General features: G+C 38.6%; 1 protein-coding gene across 1 annotated transcript; it reads right to left on the reverse strand.

Annotated features, from left to right (window-relative positions):
- Window positions 1-381: 381 nt before the first annotated feature.
- On the reverse strand, window positions 382-23,914 carry HSD17B3 (hydroxysteroid 17-beta dehydrogenase 3). The gene is made up of 11 exons (XM_009489715.2): window positions 23,725-23,914; window positions 21,585-21,631; window positions 15,452-15,527; window positions 8,885-8,992; window positions 8,078-8,145; window positions 6,864-6,899; window positions 4,706-4,740; window positions 3,584-3,665; window positions 1,881-1,946; window positions 1,418-1,567; window positions 382-733 (listed from the first exon to the last, which is right to left on the reverse strand). Exons 1-11 carry the CDS (start codon window positions 23,876-23,878, stop codon window positions 623-625), a joined length of 933 nt encoding a protein of 310 aa, XP_009487990.2. The 5' UTR covers window positions 23,879-23,914; the 3' UTR covers window positions 382-622.
- Between the last annotated feature and the right edge of the window lie 1,029 nt (window positions 23,915-24,943).

Consider the following 24,943-nt stretch of genomic DNA (forward strand, 5'->3'; position numbering starts at 1 on the left):
TTTGCCTTCTGGATTCATCCAGGAATGCAAAATTAGTGCTTATCTTTTGTCCACGCTTCCGCCTCCTCCAACCCATATCAGATATTTCAGAGGATGAAGTCATTCACAGGCTCTGGACAAATACATTTTTTATGGTTGCAGACTTTCAAAGGTCCAGTGTGTACTTTACACCCTGAAAGCTTTCTTTTGTTCTTGCAAATTTCCTTGACTCTTCAGAAGAAACCAAAGACACGAAACACTCACTGAAAGCATCAAAACAAACTGTGAACAAGTTTGGAAATAAAGCAAATTACTGTTTTATTCATGAACATCAAATAAGTGTAAATATTTGTGGCCTCCAAGCTTATGTTAAAATAGTAACATAAATTTCTTAGGCCCTATCTAAGGCCCACAGAAGTCACTGGAACTACTCTAGCAAATTTCATGGTCTTTGGAAAGGGACAGGAATTAATTTGCTTAATAGATTCATTGGATCAAATAACTTATCACTTGATAGGTGATTTGGATGGAGCTATGGCTCAAACTGATTTGATTCGTTCCACATTCACACATACACAGAGACACAGTAAAATGCATCCTGCTGGGGCTTCCCATTGTACATCTTCTGAAAAAAATGACTCTGTTAGGGATTCCTCCACCTCTTCTTCAGATAACCGGTAAATGCATGCAGGACCGCTTCTTGAAGTCTGTCGCTGTGGAATACCCATAAAGGGATGAACTGCAGGACACATGCCTTCAGAATAATCAAGCAAAAACAATACAAAGGCAAAGGGTTATAGGAACCTCTTGAAAGAAATTAACTGAGTGTTCAGAAAGGTCGTAGAAACCAGAAAATCCAAAAGCTTTTACTTTATACTTTCAGTACGTGTGTTTCTCTTAGAGGGAAATATTCATTCCTCTCAGTTTTCAGCAAATCTGTTCTCACCCCTATACTTTCATTAAATGCTCATTGTTACCAGCTGCCATGTATAAATATTTATTCTGTTAGCTTGGTATCCTAAGAAAATGATGTTTATGTGATAGCACAGTCTGGTTTTATGTCCTTTCCCTTCCCCACTAATGACTTTTGAATCTTCTGGCCAATTTCTGTAAAGGAGTAGGGGTCTCGGAAATATTCTTAATAGGGTCATGAAAACAGGCAGCTGGAGAAAATAGAAAGACTAGCCAGATAGAAAACTGAGCTCAGCTCAAGACACAAAAGTGGAGAAAGCCACACTGTGCTGATACCACTATGCTTTACTTGTGTATTCCTCCATTCATAGTTTACTGGTGTCATATTAGCCTTAATAACCTATTCACTGTTTCTCATATGACGTCCAACCTTAAGGTCTCTGAAATCAGTCAAAAGAACCTGCTGAGCCCAGAGAGCCTTGGTTCAGCCTTTGGGACCCATTTACACACTATCAAATTCAATTACCAGCATTTCATGGGCTAAGCATCCAAAAATCTCATCTCCAAAGGTGACATAATCCAGTGATTCACTAACAAACTCTTCTGCTGTCTTGGTAATAATACCGGGTTTTTGGTACATTGTCATTGGAGTAGAAACACCGTAAGGAGCCACTACCTGAAATAAGAAATCATAACAACAGTGTAATGTCATCTAGCATTTAGATAAGGGCATTCATTCTGCAGAATCCTACAGCATCTGACAAATTATGAAGATATTTTTAATGGATTAAGGCACTATGTGGAATAAGTAATGGTACTATGGTGGTATAAGGAAAAAAGCCTACAGCTGCACACAGGGTAGAAAGAAATCTTTGATATGGTCATCGAGCACTTCACCAAGGACAGCTACACTATATAGATTTAGGCATCTCAGATATTTTTGAAGAATTTGTTAAGATGAAGGCAAATATGGCAAGATAAAGCATCACCTGTATGATAATTCCCTTTGCCTTATACTCTGCTTGTAGTGCTTTGGAGAAAGTGCTTATAAAAGCCTAGAATAAAATAAAACAAAATAACATTAGCATAGGAAACTAAGTAAGTTCACATACGCTCACAAATATGTGCAAACAGGTCCTTAATAAAAATGACCACGCATCATACAACCTAAGGCACAGTGCAGTGGTGAAAAACATACAAATGAACTTCTCAAGATACATTTTCTGCTGGTGCACATGAGCAATGGCAAGATTGACTGTTTATCTGCACCAGAAAAGATGGAGCCTGACATTGGCCCAAGCCAGACATGAAACAAGTACTACTGCAGACTGGACTGAAAGCTTTCTCACATTTGTGAAAATGCAGAGATATAAATGCCTGAGTCCCATTGATCCTAGTTATTGTTTCATGTGGCTGTCCTCTCTGGCTGACACCTACCCTCCCAGTTCAAGGCTTACACTGTTATTTGTCTTGCAATAAGAAGGGGATTGAAATACAACTCATACCTTCAGTATATACCTATTAGCATAGCCTACAAATATTTTCAAAGTCATGTATTTGGGCATTTGGGGGTTTTTATAGCTTCAACCTTTAGGGTTTATCTTTCTAAGTTTTTCTCCACACCATGAAGAGTACACATGTACTAACTTCTTTGTGTAAAAGTTGAGTTTCTTTTAAGACTGATTTTAGGTGTTAGATCTTTGAGAAATATTCAGAAACTTGACAATTGGATCACTCCTCTACAATTAGAAATATAAAAGTCCTACTAAGGAATAAAAATGACAGTGTTTCAAAGCCATCATTTGACAGGTCCTACAATTTAAACACCAATAGTGTCATGATATTGCATGAAACATCAATATGCTGACAAGTAAAATAGTTTCCTTTCAGGGCACTACAAAAAAAGTCCATTTAAAAAGAAACAAAGGTAAAAGATATCCAAGTATGAAAACAGTCAAAACAATACAACCAATGTACCATATCACTTTGAAATAATGTTAACCAAACTTCTTTAAGGAACTAAAATTGGCTGGTTTGAATGTAGTTCAAGTTTTGAGTAATGAGGAACTTATGTTAAAAAGAGAAAAAGGAAATGGAAACCTAGAATTTCTTACCAAGAATAACTAGTTTTTTCTTACCAAGCTGAACTTTAGTTATGTTCAAGCAAATATTGTTAGAATTTTTAATTTGGAGCAAACCTGAGCTGAGCAAGTTGCTTTTGGAGTTTCAATAAAAATCATTCACTCCTCATTTTTATGAGCTCTGGGGTTTTAATTCAGAGCAAAATTTCGAAGTGAAATCTATGAAGTCAGTCAACTCACCACCCACCTACCAGGAATTTTATTCTTGGTTCCATAAGCAAAATCTTTTTGTGCATCTACGGTTTTGTGTAAACTAGCTAAGCCAGCCTGGTAAAAATCACTTGCTGGAACAAGGACAGATTGTGACCACTGGTATAATACTATTTAATCAAAGGAATAAATGTTCTGATGATCAGACATACCTTCAACTGATTTCATTTACATAGTTTCACTTATTCTTAGTTCTCAGCTAGTGCTCATTCACATCTCTTAATTATTTCAGTGGAGCAATGCTGATTTATGTCCTGAATACCTGGCCCTGTATTGCTGATACAAACACTTCGGTGAACACTTGATGGGGATTTCTTTACAAAGCAATGTGAATGACTTACCTTAGAAGCTGAGTACATTGTGTATAATGGACAAGGGAAAGTACCGAGACCAGAGGACAGATTCAGAATAAGACCTTTTTGTCTGAAATTTAAACAGTTACATTCAGTTTACATTTGACAGTATTAGCGTAAATGCCTACACAAGTTGGAAACAACTTTTTCCCCGCAGAAGGCATAGCTCTCCTATTATACTGTAGACTACACTTTCCAAAGGCCCAATTTTTATGGTTTAGTTAGGTGCAATTAAGTCTAAAACAGCTAGGAATCATGTCGTAAGTGAAATTTAAATGCCTAGTGCAATCAGAACCATGGGAACATTGTACGTGCTATTGTAGATCTAACAGAGCAAAAACTGCCGTCAGAGGAAAGATTTTATGCTCCTAAGTAATTGGTAGGTCCCTTTTGCTCATTAGCCAGCACATTCTTTTTCCTGCTCCATGCATCTGTTGTTTTAGCTTCCCTATTCACAACTCCCTGTACAAATCACTAAAAACAATTCATTCAGCAGCAACAAGGGGGAAAAAAAAAAATCAAACCAAAACAAACCAAACAGTAAGAGCTTATTTTGTTGCCAAAACAAAAAAGTATGCACTGTCCTCTAAAATGCAGCAGTTAACAATGCTTTCTACAAACTTTATCTGAAGACCTTAACTTCTGGTTTAAGGACCCCCATGCCTAAAATACAAATTGTATTAAAAGGAGAAAAGGGATCCTTAATTGCATAGCTGAATTAATCTCTCTGATGTAGTACAGGTATTTCCAGAGCTTGAAAACTATTATTCCAAGTACAGCTACCACTCTTAAAAGAATATGACAATATATCCAGATGCCATTTGTTGCCTAATTAGACCCATCACATGCCATTTTATTTCTGCAACACCTGCATGTTTTTACTGGACACAGACCTATATTTTATATTTTCTGTCTTGTTCCACAGTTGACTGACAATTTGTGGCAGTTCCTATCATTCATTCACACAGCACTAAAAGCAACAGAAGAAAATCTTACTGACTGACATACTGTAAAGTGCAGAAGTTAATAATGAAAAAGCATAGCTACCACTGAATAAACTGGAAGTAGCAGCTAAAACCTATCAAAAATTCCAGAAAAAATGATTTTTACCTTGGCTCCATTTGTGTCAAAATAATTTTTGTCATCTGTAAGACAAATATGTTAAAAATTATATCCTTCTCTCTCTTTCTGTTTGCATTTTTCAACTGATCTTGTTTTATTCACAGGATTTCCACTTGCTTAAGTCCCAGCCATATGTATATGGTTCAAACAGCTAACATGTGGCACATTCAAAGTTTTGGAAAACATTTTAGAAATGTTAATGGCCTGCAAATAATCTGAATTGTCAAAAAAATTCCTAAGGTTAGTCTTCTAAGTAGTGACAGTCTTATGTTTATCCAAAGCTTTTCACCAGTGTCTGAATTTCATCATTCTTCAATACTGAACCATAACTGTAAGGAGAAAGTCAACTTCAGAGTGTTTTGCATTTTTGCTTCTGGCTCTACCTGGATCAGAAATAGATGAAAATCATGAAAAGAAAACTTTTTTTCTGCTACCAAACAGAGCTTTAGGATAATTTTCGATGCTCATTATTTAATCATTCGTTCTTATTTTAACAATAGACTTAATCATGCTTGTGATTTTTAAAGTACAATTAAATCCATTTTTAGGTAAGTAATCTGGTTCTGTTTGTTGTATTTGAAGAGTATTATTTAGAATAAGCCTAAGTCCCTAGTGTATTCATATTCATACTATTGACTCTTTATAAAAACACACATAACGTATGAATCTTCATAGGATAAGAGCGTGACTTAACTATAAAGGGCAGTAATGAAAAGTAGTGCAAGAGAATGGTGCAGCTTGATTCAGTCCTTGTTAATTCCCTATTTTTTCAGTAGTGTCATTGTGCATAATAGGATAGTAGGAGCACGGTGGGGTTCACAAGCTTTGTTTTCAGAAAGGATGACAATGCAGTGGGTCACATCAGCTTGGTTGAAGGGGAATCTGCAAGTAAAGTGGAAAACATGGGAAAAGGTCCTGCTTTTGCAGTGCTGAAAATCCCGCTGGCATCTGTCAGAGCCAGGAATACCTGGAGCTCGGGCATCCCACTGCAAGAAGTGGTGAGCAGGATCCTAGCAGGAATCAAAGCAGGGAGCAGGGAAAAAAAACCCAAACAGATTTAAAGATGATTTGGACCTAATCATGAGGAATGCTGATTTGGAGCATGATTTCTTCTTTGTGTTTTGGAGGAAGGTGAATGTTCATGAAAGACTGAAAAGGACGTGGTTGCAGCAGTGGGAGAAAGGAATCCCCAGGCCCTCATGAAGCAGAACAGGTTGATTCCGAGGCATGTGTATGGTGAGAAATGTTAAAGGGAGAACCCTTTTGTATCTAGACTGACAGGGTACAAAATGTTTGCCCGTTTTTTGTGAGGCATCTATATTGCAGATATTTCTCTTTTTTTGACATATAAATAGAATAAAACCCAGAAGCAGAAAGTTCATCAAACTATTTCATGGAAGAATTTGTTTCAATTGACTGATATTACATGATTTATTATTTGAAGTCATTAAACAGCAGTATGAATTTGGGATGTAAAGTTTGCTAGCCAAAGACAGATGAACATCTGCTGGTAATTTTCATGTCATGTTTAGAAAGGCATTAACCAAGGCTGAGATGAACTACAAAGCTCTTGTTCGGCTGTTGTTCATGTTAACATGCTGCTTGCAAACAGCAGAGCAAATGAAATCTTAATCAGAGGTGGAAGCATGAAATACTAACTGTTCTTGTAAGGGAAGTAGCCAACCAAAATTAAGACCAAGAGGTAACAATACAGAACTGTGAGTCAACTCCTTAAGTTTCTGTCCTGCACTCATATGAAAATATTTTTACAGAACAAAATTGTGTCAAAAATGCACATACAGTACAAAAAGTCAAACTGCAGATCTTCCTCTCTTGAAGATTTCGACTCTGAAGCAGATCTCCATTTTCACAGAAACCAACACGTTTTTGCGAAATGTTCCAGCTACAGTGTACAATGTATCTCAACCAAGCAACCATGTTAAAACATTTCCAGTCAGCTCTGAACAAAATATTTCACAGGCAGCAGGTGCGGTCCTTAAAATAATGCTGACATTCCTGCTGAAAATTACTATCTGCAGATAAATTAAATGAAAATACACAGGAAAGCTAGTTCGTCACTCTTGTGTGGGACTGATTTTTTTCCAATAAAATAATTACAGATGTAACATAGATGTGTGTCACATACCTTTATAACAGAAATAATGTTGCAGTTGACAAGGTTCTGCAGGAAGCAAGAAAACAGTAAGTTCATAGTTAACTTCACAGAATTTGTAGCTTACCTAGGTGACAAAGCTAGCAATTCCAACTGAAAAGCTTTCTAGCAAGGCAGTTGCTTTTAGAGCTGCTTTGCTTGCCTCCAGTTGTCACTGACTGTGCCTATGACGTGGGATACTCAAAGGCAGGTGAGCACTGATTAATTTTATTTTAAACACGGCATTCAAATCTGCTTTGCACCCCTTTGACTCTGTGCCCTCCGTTTTGCCCGGCCACGTCTTTGCATGTGGCGAAACCCAGAAGGCTGGTGCCAGGCAGTGATAGCACCAGCAAATCAAGCTGGATGCAAACAGACAACAAATTACAGAGGTACCAGGCTGAGACTGAGTGGCTCCAGTGACAGAGGTAGACTGTGCAGCAAAAGCACTGCCACGTAGAGACATGCTCCCAAGACCAGCAAGCAAACACAAGCCATAGCAGCAGCAGAGGTGCCACCGTATGGCTGCAGCTCTGAGGGAAGCAGCCTGCTCGGGGATCTCTTGTTTGCAGTAGATGATGATATACAGACTGTATACCTGAGACAGGTACTAGCAAGAAACATACTTAGAAACTCTGGTTTTTTTCTTGGTTAATACTGTAGAAGTAAATAACAATAAGGCAATGAAAAACTTGATCACATCCTTAATCCTGTCAAACTGTTCTACATGTGTAAATTAATTCCTCCCCCCCCCAAAGCAAACTGTTTAAATGAGGTGGATTTTTTTTTTTTTCATTTTTTCATGTACTTAAGCAATGGAGTTCCAAAGAAAGTAAGTTTTAATAATACTAACAAGAACCCAACACTTCAGCTGTGTCTGTGGCCAGGCTGGACTCCATTACATTACAGATGAGCAGTGAGCCAGAGTGGCTGCTGATCCCCGCTACAACCAGGCCAGCTGCGCTCTCCCCTCTATTGCTGAGTTCTGGCTGCAAGTTACCTGAGATCTACTGTTCTTTTTCTCTTGAAAGCTCTTCTGAGCATTAAAACCAAATCAAAATATGTTCCTTCAGGCTCAGTTCTTTTCCCACTCAGCTGAACAGTTAAATACGTGCTGATTGTAGCAGGGGCAGAATCTGTCCTTTGTTGAGTGGAATTACAGCTCCTCATTGTTATATTGGAAGTAGAAACCCACAGAGTAATCCTACCTCATCTATGTCTGGTCCATTAAGGAAACGGCATGGAAGAGGATTATGAAGCATTCCAACATTGTTAACTAACCAAAGGAAACACAATGATAAGAACCAAATTTAGACAAAGTGCATAGTTCAGCTAGTTAAACATATGGCTTCTCCTTGAGACTCGGAAGCTTTTGAGCTCCATGTGAAGAGAAATGTTGTTTAGCATTGAGTCTGGTTCTCACTGAAGTCATCAGTACCGATCAGTACTGACTTCAGGGAACAGAAACACAGTCTGTTGCTACAGTTTGGGGTTTTGTTTGTTTGTTTGTGTTTTGTTGTTGTTGTTTCATTTGTTTCACTATTAAAAGGATGATTTTCTTCACAAAAAAGAAAACCCCAGAACTTCCCAAAAAAACACATTTTCATTGTTGCTGTGTGGATTGTACCAACTAGGGTTAGCCACAGGCTCATTTCAGACTGAATATAAGAATTGCACACAGCTATAAAACAACCAATACTGAAAACTAATTCCTTGAGGCCAAACAGGGAAGAAGTCACCCCACAAGCTGGATGCTGCTTATAAAGCGGCAGAAGGGGTTTCACAGTAAAGAAGCTACTGTACAGAGAAACAGGATGCCTTCGGAGAATCTTAATTCACTTTTAAAACTTATTCATGATAACTAAGGCTCAAATGCATTAGGCAGCTGTATGCTTGGTTTTAAGTGTTGCCTAACAAGTTGTTATGATACATCTCGATATTAAACCAAGAATTATCTTGGTTTAATACACTGCAGCCATAAAGTACTCTTCAATTAACAGACCTTAGTGACTCACCCAGAACACCAATATCCAAGCCTTGCAGACTTTTTTCAATGTTCTCATATACTGAATTTTTGGTGAAATCAGCTTGTATAACCTTCACCTTTTGACCTGTGGCCTGCTCTGTAATTAAAGAAAAAAAAAATAGAAACTCCTTTGCATTTACTCAGAGAGAGGGAGAGCTGTGATTAAGTAATGAGAGAAACAATCAGATGTCTCATTTAGTAATGTCTGCTATACAGTAAGCAATTGTTTCAACTTTCTTGCTTTAAGAAAGATCAAAACACAAGCAAAACACTCTCACTGTACCCAGTTGTTTTCAAGAAAATGGCCTGGCAAATACAGAATGAATTTATGCCCTGAAATCAATGGAAGTTCCCTCACAAAATCTAAACACCATTTGGTCCTTCAGTAAGAAAAAAAACGCAGAAATAAACAACACAGAACTTCCTCCCCTGGTTATCATAACATTTATAAATGAACACTGTCAGCATACATTAGGCAAGTGAATGTGGGTGCCAGATCCTCTACATAAGCACAGTTTTGCAGAATTGTTTTAAAGTGTTTTCATGTATAAGATGAACATTTTAACAAGCAGTGCTTATCTTTTCATGTGGGAGGAGGGGAAAACAGGGCTGGATGTGATGCAGTATTTTCTGCATTATTTTCAAACATTTCCTCTCCTATTTTGACATTTGCACTCCCATAGACTGAACCTTCCCCAGGATTTTGCAGAACTAAAAGGCATTTAAGGAAGGGTATAGCTTAAATTTTACAACGTCAATTTACACAGAAGGGAAAGGGAAATGTGTATGATTTTTCCAGTGTCATTGCTATGCAGGAGTGGAGCCCAGCTGTACATAACCATTTTTCTCAGCAGTTGATTTATTGCTGTTCATATTTTCAATGAAGTTTCACGAGAAAAAGAGGTAGAGGCTCTTATTTACTCATTTTAAAGGCAAGGTTCTCCTTTAAAGGGGCCCAGTAAGGTCTCTTCTAACTAGATGTTCACATTGTAAATTCTTGCTACTAAACCTGCTTTCAAGTTTTATGGGCAACCTGAAATCCAGATGAAGTTTGCTGAAAAAGTGACAAGCGAAGCTTGGAAATGTCAGTAGACAATTAGATTGCAGACTTGCTGCAAGTGGCAGGAATTCAGGTGCACATGGATGACAGAAAGTCTGCTTTCGGTCCTGTTTGGGAAACCACCTCTGCTTGTTTGGAGCTTGATTTTATCATACAAGTAACAGGGAGCATTGCTTTTAATAGGAATCATATTCGCTAATTTCTACCCAGAAATCTTGCCTCATCCCTTGCATACATTCAGAATTTAGGAAGAGGCCTTGCACCAGCTCCTGCAGGAGAGCAAGGCTGGCAGAAAGCTGGCTTTGGTCCAGCAGGACAGTTTGCAACAAAACAGCACCTGCATTGGAGGGTGAGAGGATGTTGTTCCCTCCTTGTCCCCTTGCTACACTGCAAGTGTTGACCACTTTATGCTACCCAAGTAACACAAGTGATCTTCAGAAACCGCAGATGCTCTGACTCCAGATCTGAAATGTGGGCTGCGTCTTGCGTGCAATTTTAGAGGACATCTGTCTCCATGGCAGAAGAAAGGAGGAAGGAGTGCTCTTTTTCTTGCCCTCTTTCCAAGCTGCAGTTGTGTGTATGAAAGGGACAAAACACCCTTTGAACCTTCAACCTATAAAAGCAGCTCTAGTGGCAAATGACCCCCTAGTGGTCCCCGGCTGGGGGAATGGTAGAACTATAAAGAAAAGGACATTGTGAGTGTAAATGCAGTGAAGGGAAAGAACAGAGCAACAGCTGGAGCAGACACCTACAGTGACCTTCTGAGTGAAGAGCTCTATAAACAAAACGAGATGGTCTTAAAAAGTGTAGTGATGTTGTGGCCATCTTTCTTGCGGGCAATGAGAAGGGCAGCCAAAACTAGAGCAACATAAAAATGAGGATCAAACAAACCATTTGGACTTTCTCTGCATCCCCTTGTCTGTACAGAACTGTAGTGCTGCAACCAGCACTGTCAGCCAACAAACAAGTACTCCAGATGGCTTTCCTCTGTCTCATTTAAGAATAAAACAATGTATTAAAAAACAATAAAACTATCATGCTGAAAAATGAATTATCCAGGGATAGCTCTTCAGAAAATGATAACAATTCTGCAAAGGAGAGAGCCAAAAAATAATTTCCAATGTTTCTTAAGTCTCTCCTTCTCTGTGACAAATATTTATGACAGTCATTGAAGACACAAGCCATTCCACCCCTTTTTAAAAGTCCTAAGTGTGCCAGAAGCAAAAAGCTAGGTTTTCAAACATCAGAACAGGTTATTGTATTTTTAAAAAATGAAGAGAAAACCAATTTAAGGAAAATTAAAAACTTTAACGGAGTTGTTTAATCCAATGTGTTATAAAATGCATCATTAAGAAGGAAACATCTAACTCCCTCTGATCTCAGATCACTTGGGAATCCCACTTGTCAGATAGGATAATGTGCTGCCTTTTGAAATTTACCAAGAGGAGAATAAATCATGATGAAGCATAAAGTTGGTTAGGACATGCAGTCTGCCAGAAACTCCTTTTCTGTTTAGAGAGTTATGAAGATCTTCTGAAAACCTGAGGTAGCAAAATGAATGTCTGAGCAACAGAAGAACTGATCTTTGTAGAAAGAGGAGTCCCTTTTGAAGTACTATAACAAAATTTGAATATGAAGAAAGAAGCACTCACGGAAAGATGGCATTCATATTCAGTGGAAATTTGCAGAGAAGAGAGCAAAATGAAAAGTTATTTTAATAACAGAAAGGTTTAAAAAAGATTTAAGACTGGGGACAAAGATAAAAGTTTCTGTTAGACTATAAAGCACAAGTTCTGGCTACATTTCAAAAGTCTTTTGGAGAAATGTATCTCCTCAGAAATATGAGATAACTCAGTTTCAGAAACAACAGAAAAATAGAGAAGAAACAAGAAGAACTACTGTAAAAGCAGAACTGCAAAAGATGATAGAAGAGACCAGAGAACACAAACTCAGTGAGCAAAAATACACGGGAATTGCTACTAGTTACCAGAGCACTGAGAACATCGGTCAAGGCCCTGAAGCGCTCTGTTATGTAGAGGTGCATATTGGGAGAACAGCACTGAGCAATAACGCTTTACCTCAAGTGATCAGCAAGACACACAGGCATTTTTTTACATCTTTTGAGGACGAAGGAAGGATGTGCCAAGTGAGTTGTTTTATGCTAGTCAGTGATCTCAGCTTGTTACCTGCTTAGCTCTCGGAGCTAGCTCTGGAAGGACAAGGGGTGGAGGACACAGTAGAACAGACTGGAAACTGAACCTGCAGCAGGGGGCACAGCTAAATGAATTAGCACCTTTACAGGTCTTAGTGGGAGCAAGACATTTGGTTCTTGACAATTCTGTGGGGTGATTTTTATGTTCACTGCTTTATTCTATACTAACAGACATGATTTCACCAAACCCGAAAGCATGAACTGCATGCTCAGCTAGTTTAAACTGGTGCAGCTGTATTTACTGCTGCTTTCTGAGGATCACACACCTTATCTTTCCTTAAATACAGATTTTTTTTCTTCTCAAAAAAAACCCCAAACCAAAACAACTAAAACCCAAAAAACCCCAGTGAATAATTTTTATGTCTTACAGAAGTGGCTTTTGTTTGTTTCGCATTAATAGCTAAACAGTACAGATCCTGGTCATACAAATAGATCCTAAAGTATGACTTTTCAATCAGGACCTAGCTCCATCTGTACAGCTTGCTTAGGAAGTGTAGGCAGAAGAAATAAAAAAGGAGTGCAGTTAGTAGCATTCCATAATTTCTAATCTTCTGGTTTTATGGTTTGATCAATGTTGCACAACCACAATACTATACGTGTTAAATGAACAGTATACCTGGTGTAATGGTCCCCTCTGTCTGCCCTCCACAAGACTTACTTTATTATCTTCTATCTCACTCTAAAAGAGCTTTGCTGTCTGAGTGGATGGAAATCTGGCTTTCAATTCCAGTGCTTCTTTAGAGAAATGTTTTTCTTATGGTGGATTTCTGCCTGCTGGAGCTCTGAGAGCAGTTTGCAGGCACACCTGTGGTCCACGGGACTGTTTGAAAGCCAAACACTGAGGTCTGTGGAATTATCCACACTTTAGACCTCTTTCATTTACATTATTCAGTATCCAAACTGAATGTGACAGTATGATTAGGCAAATAATATTGTCAGGTTGAAAAGGGAGGCAAGTCTTTTAATTATGGTGTCCTACTGATTGGAAAATGATATATGATGTAGCTGTTAAAAAAAAGGAAACATGAGTAATGCGACCAGTCCTACACCAAATTTACACAGCCTACAACAAACTTTTTGTCTCTCTCTCTCTGTGCCTTAACCTTCTTGCATGTTAGTTCAGGGTAATGATAACCGATTGGAGCAAGACACTGCTTGGTTAAGCAGTGTAGAAAGAAAAAGTCAGTGAGAATTAGAAAATTTAGAAAACAGTAAAACCATTCTGGTTAAGTTTCTGCTTCATTTTTAGTTTCTGTTGTTTATTTACTCACATAAAATCACAGTAAGTTTAACTTTTCTTCCTTCCCAATGACTGCTTATCTTAATTACAGTAAAGCCTGAGTCTGCAAATTAGAATCAGTGGAACATTTCCAAAGCTGTAACACAAACCCACATCCAGATCTCCCTGCTGATTTTACTGCCCTCCAGATCAGATACTCTGTGCTTTTCATCACTTTCCTCTCCTTCCTTTTGTTTGTGCCATCTACTTGTTGTTATGTACTCATTTCCAACCTGACACAATAAGTAACACATGAGTCACCCTGGGCTTTCAGCCAAAACCCACTGAAAACAATGGAAAGATCTCACTGGGATTTGCCACCAATTTCAGCAAGCTTTGGGAAACCTCTTTATGCCCACCACCCAGCTGAACATGACACGGAAACCTGATTGCTGTAGGCTGAGCTCCTGGGTTCACACCATCCACCTCCTCGCACCTTGGATTACATGGATAGTGCTGCTGCAGTTAGGGAAGCTCCCTCACGTGCAAAAAGTCACGGGTCACTTTTGCACAAGACATAGGAGTGTTTGTAGGCTATCTCAGCAGTACCTTTCTGGACAGGGCAAGTCCTTTACGTGTTGCTACACAACTCAGCACAGTATGGCCTCAATTAGGAAGGGGGCCCATGGATGGCCTTATAATAAATCATAGTGCAAAGGAATTTACAGTATGTTATCCTTCTAGGCTTCACCACTTTTTTCCTTTATTTAGCTATGTTAGTCTCGGGAATCTTACTGTTTTCATTCTTTCCTTCTGATTATAATCTACAATGCAAAGAAACTATAAAAACTCCTTAGCCTTTTTTCCCTCCCAGGTTTCTATTATTTTAATTCGTCAACATTTAGCTGCAAAGAAATGCAAGAATGACACCAGAGCTGGCCTGATTCCCACAGAAGTTAATTTTTTATGGCTGTTTACTTAAGAGGGGCTAGTGTAGGCCATAGTCACATCGGTCTCATGGATATGGCTGCCTATAGAGACTATTCAGGGATTTGGTGCTTTCCTCCTCTGATACTCCTTGCTTTCCAACAGAAAACAAGTCTGTCCCTGGAAAAAAAGGGAGGGAAATTGGACAGAAAAATTCAGAGTCCAAGCCTTGATTTTGGTAGCTGCAGGTTCAGAAGTTACAGGCTTTTTCACCCACTTCAAGTCTGCCACATCTCTGAGAGATGTACTGGTGTCTCTGCAGATAAGTATCCTGGACCTGATACTCTGTTGGAGCCAGATGCCAAGGCTGCTTAAAGGCAAGTCTTTCTGACAGAGGGGTAGTCTTGGAGGGCACATGCTTAACACAGCAACCTGTGAGTCAAGTAAACTGGTGGATAGAAGCCATGAATAGAAAAAGAGACAGTGGGAAGAACCTTGATTACATCAATCTTTAAAGTTAATGGAGGATATAAACTCATTTGACTCCTAAAGAAATCCCAATTGACAATCTTAACGTAATCTTCCCCACAGTAAATGGCTAATCTCCTTTGAAGAAAAGAAAGGGAACATTAATTCTAAAGACACACTGTTTAACTGTTTTATCAAAAGCCAAATTTAACTTGAAAACCTTAAAAAAAAAGTACATTGATTTCATTTTTACTACTCTGCTATGTTCCAAGGACTAGCCTAAAGGTAACCTTTCTATCCCAAGCATAAACTGTTTCATAGATTCCTCCAACAACTCCAGTATTGTATCTCCTTTGCCTGTATTTACAGATTTTAAGGGCAGCTGAAGCCAGTAAAGAACACACATTCACTTTTTTTATCCAACCTATTGCACCGTTTGAATTATAGCATGTATTTTTAAAGTGATTCATGACCAGAAGGGTTCAAGTAATGCAGTAATACCGGAAATTATCTGTAGTATTGGAGCTAGTATTGGAGCAATACCTGCGGCTACATCTGTAGCAATATCTGGGGACCTACCCTACTAGATACTTTACTAAGGAAATAGACCTCCAGATCCCTGTAAAGCCAGCCTGCTAAATGGGAAGGTAAGCTTGAGAGAAACACTTACCAACTTCAGAAGCTACTTTCTGCAGTTTTTCAAGAGTTCTACTTATCATAACTACATTTAATCCACGCTTTGCCAGCTACAAGAGAGGAATATAAAAGTTGTTAGAAAACAGTACGGTGACAAGAATCTTTAGCATTTTTCCAGTTTTGCAATAAAAACAATCATGGATTTTTTATAATTGCTTTCATTCACCTGCTGCTTGCCTAATGGGAAAAAACCAGATATTACCACCAGGCCAAACAATACTCAGGCTTCTAACAGTCTTCCAAAATATCTCCTTCACTGTATAATCTTGGACCCTTACAAGAAAAATATACTGGACAACAATCAAACCCCAATAATATGAACAACAATAAATAATCTGAGCCAATTTCAAATGAATGAAAGTCTGCAGGGAATAAAGGCAACATGACATTTCCCAGAAACACATTTTTATTTCAACTTGGATTTGGGAGGCCAAATATGTTGATGACTTCCTAGTCATTTTACAACATCACCTCCCACCCTCACATTCTTTTATCCTGAGGAAGTAGATTAAGAATATTGAATTGAAGGCTCAAGAGTTTGAAAAGATTTGGACTTTATTAATACTGTTTTAATAGAAATAAAATCCCATGCAGGTCAGATGGATAAATTTTAACTGTTTTTTTCATGAGATGCAAACTAAAAAAGAAAAAAGAAATCAAGGAAAAAAGGTGAAGTCCATGCATAAAAATTCAAAATACAGTCACACAAATGTACATCAACAAAGATGTTGGTGATAGTTGAAGTTTATAGCTGCAAACACTATTTAACAGAGCAGTCTGTTTATAGTCAGTTTGGTATTACCACATGCAGAACAAATGCAAAACAAATAGAGAACATTTTTCTCCTGTTTTTCCGAGGCCTCTCATTCCCATCAGTTAAAGAGTTTTAGGCAAAGCTTGAGAGAGAAACATGGCCCCAGCTTGTGGAACTAAGTTATTAACAAGTGGAAGCTGAACGGAGTTGTGTGCATAAAGAAAGGAAAGATGAAGCTGAAACTAGAAAAACGCCCATGAGAGCAAGGAGAAAGAGAGATAAATTAGTCAGCACAAAAGATAAAACCAACATTATCTGAAAGTACCAGGTTTGCTTAGAAGAAGAAACTAACTGGTGAAGCCCACACACTGAAGACCCATTCATTTCCATAGCTCACTCTCTGCAACACTTTCTCCTTAAACCTATTGAAGGGAAACAGTTTGTCCTGTTGGGTCTTCTAAAACAATGTAGAGAATGTTAAGGAACAAGGACCTTTGTTCAAAAATTCGCTACATCAAGAGTATGAGGGGCAGACCATCTATTAAATGTATCAGCCACAACACAGCCATTTGCATTTTTAGCACAAAGACCATGCTCACAATTCTGTGCTTTTGGAGACTCTCTCACATAATTGACGGGTGCTCCAAAGAGACCTACACAGACTTAAGACACTCGGGAGTTTCGAAAGCTTATTTTTAAGGGCTCCATTTTAAGTTCTCTGGAAGAGAACACTAATTGCCTACATATTAGCAGATTTCCCTTTGTCCACAATGAGTTTGACTCAAGCCATTTCCAATCAGAGACATGGCCTCCATTTCCATGGTCACTTGCTCATTTGTGCCATTTTGGGGTGTTCAGATGGGGATTATGTTAATTTTTGTGCCTTCAGACCCAATACCAAATATCAGCCATGTCACATATAGAATATACCCAAAGTTCTGCTTCACTGGACTTCTCAATATCATCTCGGCTATGTCTCCTAAAACCTAGGTAAAAAATGATTCCTATCGCTAAGATTGCATTGTATTTCAGCTAAAAGCACATGTTTGTGGCAATCTTATAAAACTGTTAACCATCAGGAGAGGACTCTCCCTTGCTGCTGTATACCAGACTAACCAGAATTATAAGGCTACACACCTGACTACCCGTTTTTCCTTCCTCACCCATACAGAAATGTGCATCCTTTTCAGAAATAGGTTTTGTATGACCCTCAATCAAACAAAAAGAACTGTGCTTAGAAAAGAATTTCCTGGCCATCTACAGCAAAGGTTAAATCAGTTTTAACACTACCAAATTTCAAATACATAACTTTTAGCGTAGATGTCCTTAGCACAAAGCATTTTCATAAAATAAAAAGTCTTTGGTGTTAGAGGATGGTATTTCCCCTTATAGTTAAGAATAAGCATTGGCTCCCAGTAGCATAATGTGAGGCTGCTTGTGTTAGGAAATCCTGACTCCCAGTGGCAAAGGACTAAAATGCTGCTGAACCTCTCAGACTGCTAAAATGTAAGATCATTATTACCAACTCCAGCCATAATGAATTATGACAACTTAGCATTTAGAAATGGGGCTAATAATGAAGAAAGATCAAGTAGGATCTGCACTCTGGAATCTCACAAACTTGTTAAGAAGTTTAAACCAATATTAAATTAGTATAAAGTCACCATGCATTTTCTAGCACATTTTTGCAGCTCAGTCTGAGGTGAATTTTTAAACAATAAAGCTTCATGGAAGGCAAGATACAGGTGTTAGATTCAAACCATGCGTGCTACACTGAAAAATTGGTTATACCCTACATGGATCATTAGATATATTAAATTAAAATCCCTAATAATGCTTTATGGAATCTTTAGCTGCCTACCATAAATTTCTACCTATTACAAAAGAGATTCTTCTGTCTTCCGCACGATTGTACTGATATGCCTCAGTGCTTCACCCCTTTTCTTTCCTTGCGTGGGGTTCAGACCTGTAAGGTCTCTATGATTCAAATCTTTCAACCCTTTTTGGTCCAGCTGACCAGGACTGAGACAACAGGGCAGAAGGATTCTGCAAGCTTTCTGCTAGCTCTGCACCTGTGCAACACAAGTGGAATAGCAGCATTTCCAGGAGTAAATCCAGGACCAAATGGAGAAATTAGACTACATATGCAACTGGAGCAGGAAAACTCAGATCATATTTAGCTTGTATTATATTTTTGGTAATACTACGCACAATTTCAGGAAATGAAACAAAGGTTTAAGATTTGAGAAACTGTTGTATTAATAAATGAATACAGTGCCTGTCTCAAAATGGTCTGCTAAAATATTGATTTAGACACAACCACTGGCCTGACTTATAAGAGAGTTATGAACGATTAACAATAACAAAAATAGTGACCAGGTGAGCCACCAACATCCTGCTTGTGCTCTGATATCAGATGAGAAGTGTGCAGAGGCTAAACCGTAAGTCTCAGAGTATGGTATGGCCTTGTCCATAACCCAGTATGTTTGAGGTGCTAAGCCAGTAACAGATGCTAAAGCACACCTGCAGTTATTACATAAGAAAAACAGAACAAACAAGACTGTACCAGTACCTGAAATGCTAACAGATGATGAGAGATGTGACAGCCTGGCAGCACACTCACAGTTGACTTATTTTTCTTCCTTGTTATAAGTCTGGTGAATCTAAACCCATCAGCCCAAGAACTAATGGACCAAATCTAATAGAAACCTGGCTTTTGAAATAAGTATAGCAAACTAGATCCAAAATCCCAGTACTCTGACATCACAGCCGTCAGTTAAAAGGTTGGGGTCTTTATGCTCAAGAAGGCCAGTTGTTCAAATTCTAGCACCCTGACATGCTAGAAATACAGACAGAGACTTCTTGGAAGCCTGGACTTCCATGCAGAAGAGGATAAGCTCAAGTTGTATGTGTGCTTGCCTCTCAACACAAGCTCAGAAAAAAAGAGGGACAATAATTTGCTCTGACAAATCTGGGCCCTGACATCAACAAAGTAGTATTCTGAGACCTCACAGCTGCCGGGGTCTTCACTCAGCCCCACTCAGCTCTTGAGCTTCACAGACTTTGCAGAGGCCTGTATTTAGCCATAAACCTTGAAAACAAGGGTACTGAACCAGTAAATACTGTGATCTTGCCCTGGATCTCAGTGTGCTAGGTTTTACCCAATGAACCACCTACTGGGATTTCCACATAAAACACTGAACAGAGAAAGCCACATCACACTAGCCTTCCAAAACACAAAACCTGCTCTCCTTAGTCTCCTATACGATATACTACCAACAAGTGTGGAGCACTTATATTAGTTTGTGATTCATTATCAGCCCGTGCTTGAGCTCAGGATGTCAGAAAGAGATTCATCACCTTGTGTCAGAGCTCTAACTCTAGAACAGACACTGTGGCCTTCAAACAAGGCTTGCCCTCACATCAGCCCATAACACCAGAGGGACCTACGCCAGAAGAACATCAGAGAATTTTGTACCCTGACATCAGACCAGCAAGACAGTAGTGCTGAGCCAGAAACTCCAAAGGTACACAGACATTAAAACAGCAGGGTCAGATTTATTTACCCACAAGCCACTCACAAGTGTGTGCTTCGACCTCAGCCAGCAAGATGACATGCCAAGCTATGAGCTCATGTGGTGTAGGCTTGAGATCTGCCCCACAGAGCAGTAGCTGAGCACAGCTTCAATCAAAGGGACCACCTGGGGAGGAAGGTACGTTTCAACAGGGATAAAGATGGATCTCAGTCATCCCACAAAAGCCAAAAATAATGAACAGATGTTCCACAAAATCTAGCCAGTTCCAGCCAAGTTTTAAAAAAAAGAAACAACACAGTAGTTGTTTAAATTTTTCTCATGGTGTAAAGCAGCCATTTGCATGCTATAACTGGCCTTTTAGATGGGATTTAGTCTTGCATAACCTATATAGAACAAAGGAAGCAGAACAATGAGAGAGGCTCTGATTTAGACATTCACAGGTGCCTGCAGCCTTCACAAGGATTAAATATCACCAGGTGCTCACACACAAAGTTAGTTCAGCAAGCTGCATGTGCATGCGACTACACCAAGAATCATGGTGCTAAATAAAGTTTTAAGCATTTCTGATGTTTCCTCTCCCTGTCTTGCTCCCATCCCATTCCCCCCTGACCCAAGTATTCATCAGACCCTTCCTGTTTGCTCATCACTACAGCAACTCATTGAGTAGACAGAAGGCAACATTTTTCCTTCTTTCCCATAGGAGAGCTTGTGATATTTATCACTATGCCAAATGGTAAACTACAATAGCTGGTATTTGTCTTTGTGCTTCCTACATTCAATGCACTTTCAAAGGTAGTTATTGCATTGCCACTCCCACTAATTAAAATCATGAGGTAGGTGCTTAAACAATGCACACACTTAAAAAGACTAGCCTAAAAATTCTGTAAATTAATTCAAAAGCAAACTCATTTTCCTTTCCTGTGAGATGTATTTTATAATTTATGAGCAGGACGCATCACATCTAAACTTTTGCACATTATAGGCTGCTCATTTTCACCTGGTCACCTCAACTCTGAAGACAAGAACTCATGTTTCATTGCTGTTTAGCTTCTAGAAAGGAAGCCAGTTTTGAATGAAGACACTAAAGAGAAAATCTACTGTTCAGTCACTATCACTAATAGCAAGGCTGGTACAAGACAGTACAAGGCCACCCTGCCTTCAGCGTTGATTAGCATGGGTGAATAGAGAAGGACTGCTGTAGTGACACTGCACAGCAGTAGCTACAGGGTCAGCACAGTGCTACTGTCTCCTCCTGCAGGCTCCTAGAGCTACCAATTCTTAATTAAACCATTAGATTTCCTTATAATGGCCGTAACTTGTAGTTTATATTAATTTACACAGATTTTTCCTTCATTTGTTGCTTGAGATATATCTTTAAAAATGTCTTTGCAAGTGTAAAGGCTAGAAAATTACATTTTGTGTGTTAATGCTGGACCACCCCACTGAAAGTCAAAAAGCAGATTAGCTATGAAACTGGGTAAAAAAGGACAATGTAGGTGACTTCCTACCCTGGACAGACAATATGAAATCTTTTGGATTACTCAGTGTTTCAATTTTATTTCCTTGGTCTGACGAGACCATTGAAGCATGAATGACTTTCCTCTGAAATGCAGTACCAGTTTTCTTTCAGAAACTTGGTATTATGATATTATTAACTTGATATGTTATTTTGCACATACAAGAGGAGAAATATTAGTACCATGTTTGTCACAGTGGCTTTGAATTCTAGAATAATTTTACTAACTTGCAGAGACTGATGAAGGGGTAGCAATTGCCACTTTGTGAAAATAAACTTAAGGGTAAGTAACCTTTCTTACCTCAAAGGAATACGCTTTTCCAAGCCCATCTCCTGCTCCTGTGACCACTGGAGAAAGTAAAAAGGAGAATCAGGATTCCATTTATAGTTCTGCTTTAGCTTGTTCTTTCTTGAATTCTTTAATCTTCATCATCTGTGTTTCCTGAACACTGCACCCTAAATGCTTCTACTACAGCACAGAATCAATCTTTTAAAAAATCTGTTTCCTTCTGACTTTTTCATCCTTTTGTTACTTCATTTAGCACATTTTGTCTTCAGAGCAAATCCTACCCCACAGTAACCTATCTGATGCAGTAGGTAGTTATTATATTTTCAATGGAGAGATGCTCTGCAACAAGTCAATTACCTAAGAGGTGGTAGAACTTTCTTCCATATACATATTTTTACAGGTTCTACTTTGCAAGTCTTTCACTTATATGTTGGTGGCAGAATGGTAGGTGATAAGGACTAACTGGTGACCGAAGCTGATATAACACTTTCTCACAGGAGAATTCTGTATATAAGAAAACATCACAGCAAACTTACCACCGTCTATAAAATGTTCTTCCTTCAGAGCTGTCCTATTAATTTTACCTTTACATTTAGTGTTACTAGGAAAGTAAACAAGCTTTGGCATTTGTAAAGCACCCTGAACTTTAAATGTTATGCAAACTAATCCTAAAGAGGAACTCTAGAAAGAAAATCCTTATCACCTTAGAAATAAAGAAGAAATAAATAAAGTAGGAAAGCACTGAAGTGATTTCAAGGTAAACCTCATAAGCTTTCAGAGCAAAATTGAAAATGAGTCAATATCTAAAAAATGTGGATTAAGGACTTGTAAATTGCAAGAGACATTGGGGAAGCAAGGTGATTTTGAATGGTTAGGTTCATTGCCAACAGTAGAGCAATTACTCTCTCATTTCACAGAGAAAAGAGACTCCCTTAGTGGAGCAGCAGTGGATCTTTAGCTCTCTAGCAGACCTGCAGATGAAAAGCAAGAATCTGTTGGAAAACAAGCTTCCACCCCCCAACTTTAATTTTTATGATTCTCAGGATCTCATGTGCCATGTGATACAGAAAATCATCCAAGCCTTATGAATTTTACTGGGCCCAGAAGACTTTATGTTTATAAAAAGGAGAGATCATAAAAGGTCCACTGAAGGAAACAAGTCTCTCAGCCTTCAGTGGAAACAAGGATTTTACACAGAAAGTTCCACGTGCTCCTCCTCACCTTACGCACAGAATGGAGGTCCTTGCCTCACTGAAATCCAAATGAGACCTGTGTATTGCTTTAGAAGCAGCTGGTATTCCGGTAGGTCTTCTGCAAAGGGGTGGATTTCATTTCTTATTAATCCCCTGTGAGATGTGCTTATTAAACATGTACTCAATCCAGACACATCAGGTCTCTAATGCAGGGGAAAGGAGCAGAGTACTGTTCAGGTCACTTCTTAACAAGATGCCACCATCAGTGACATCTGTAGCCCAGGAACTCAGACACTGCAGTACCTGTTCATTCTTGCTTAATACTGATAATCTAATCAGCTTAAGAAAAACATCAATGATCAGTAGGAAGAAGAAGGTGTTTATTAAACATTTCTGGTTTTTTATGAGAATGCGTAATATCTTTAAAAAAGTACTGCCAAGTTGCAGCCTTTGAAGTTTTTAGGCTAGAGTAGATTTAGCTCGTTAATGATACCATTAAGGATAGGTCACCAATTTGGAAAAAACAGACTGGAGCAAAGTCACCAGGAACAAAGAAAAGTTGCTTTGAAGAGTGGAGACCATATGCTAGACATAAACTAGTTGCTTCACATATCAGGAAACTGAGGATATAGGCAATGCTATTAAAACTAAAGCATTCGCAGTAGAGAAAAAACATCAGAAGTAGGAATGGGGAGAGAATTCACATCTATATACCAGGTGCATGAGCTGTTACCAGTTTGACTATTTTTCTATTCTCTCCAAGTATGCAAAACCTTCAGGCTCATAAACCCAAAGTTACTAGGAGAAAACAGAAAGAAATTAAACAAACCACACTTAGTGGAAACTGTTTTGTTCTGAAGGGACAGGGTAAGGAAATGCAAGGAAAACCTCTCCCGATTAGTAATGTAACAATCCATCACTCAGTTACAAGAAGAAGAAGGTGAGGAAGTTTCTTTTACCTGCCCATTCTCCCAGCGATCGAAAGAAAGTCTGAGGCAAAGCACTCCAGATATGTGGGAATATATATTTCATAAATCTGATGCATTTTACCAGAGTACAGAAACAGATCAGACCCCCAATAAGAGTGAGTAGCTGATGCTGGAACACTTCCATGGCGAGCGAAGGCAGTGAGCTAGCATGAATCAGACGCTCTCTCCCCAGGAAATGCTTCTTTCCAGCATGCTGCTAGTCTCTGACCACTAGCCGAGAAGTGAGAAATCTAATCAAGTCACGTGATTTTCTTTTTCCAAGGAATGTCCAGGGTTTAGATTAGAATAACATCTCTACATTACACTCAGATTTGTAAACTACTGAAAAACTCCGAACTCAGCAATGACTTCTGGTGCTTGCTTTAGAGAAAACGTTTCACTCCTCCTCTGGAAACTACACAAGAACAAAAAGAAAAAAAAAAAATTACTGTCATTGTTTATGATTCATAGAGACTAAAGATGTGTCTAAAACAAAACCATGCATAAGAATACTCCAAACATTGGGGATAACACACACCAGCACTACTTCCACAGCAATGAAGAGCTAAACTCTAGCTCAGACACCTCCAGGGCAAGTTCATACCAAACTTGTGCGGAGGCCAGAAAAATATTTATCTACAAATTTGAAGACAAAATAATGAAAAGTTACTAAACTCACCTAATTATTTCTATACAGAGAAAGCAGTATTATATACCTTTTCAAAGAGCTTCCTGAAAAGAGGTAAATATTATACCCATTTTACAAATGGTGCGATTATGGCATGAACAAGGGCAGTAATCTATTAACAAGGGAATATGACTTTCAGCTTCTCTGAACAAAGTATGTTTGAACTAGCATTAAAGTTGAGGATGTATCAAAACCTTAAGGGGAAAAAATTCTTACAAGAACAGTATCTCACTGCAAGACAAAGATGAAATCAAGGAAATTCAGACTTCAAGTGATTAAAAAAGTTTTAAAAAGTTAACATATGGAATTTCTCAGGGAAGGCACAGAAACAACCTTCGCTCTTCTTCATAGTGGCAATCTGAAACATTCATTTTTTAAAGATCAGTTTAAACTGAAGAAGAGGAACACTGACACACATGCACTTAGCATAAAGTAAAATAAAACTTGTCTCTATATTTTAATGATACTCTTCCACATTTAACACAAATTATCTTTAAAATTAAACCTAAACCTGACACCCAG

The sequence above is a fragment of the Pelecanus crispus genome, chromosome Z (assembly GCF_030463565.1).
Source record: "Pelecanus crispus isolate bPelCri1 chromosome Z, bPelCri1.pri, whole genome shotgun sequence".
NCBI lineage: Eukaryota > Metazoa > Chordata > Aves > Pelecaniformes > Pelecanidae > Pelecanus > Pelecanus crispus.

What these genes read in the sequence shown, in the direction of transcription:
- HSD17B3 (XM_009489715.2), bottom strand. Translation starts at nt 23,878, where the DNA reads ATGGAAGTGTTCCAGCATCAGCTACTCACTCTTATTGGGGGTCTGATC. An exon ending in ATCGCTGGGAGAATGGGCAG is followed by an intron (nt 21,632 to 23,724) that starts GTAAAAGAAACT and finishes TACTTTCTCCAG; the next exon opens with TGGTCACAGGAGCAGGAGAT. An exon ending in ATGGACCAGACATAGATGAG is followed by an intron (nt 6,900 to 8,077) that starts GTAGGATTACTC and finishes TGCTTCCTGCAG; the next exon opens with AACCTTGTCAACTGCAACAT.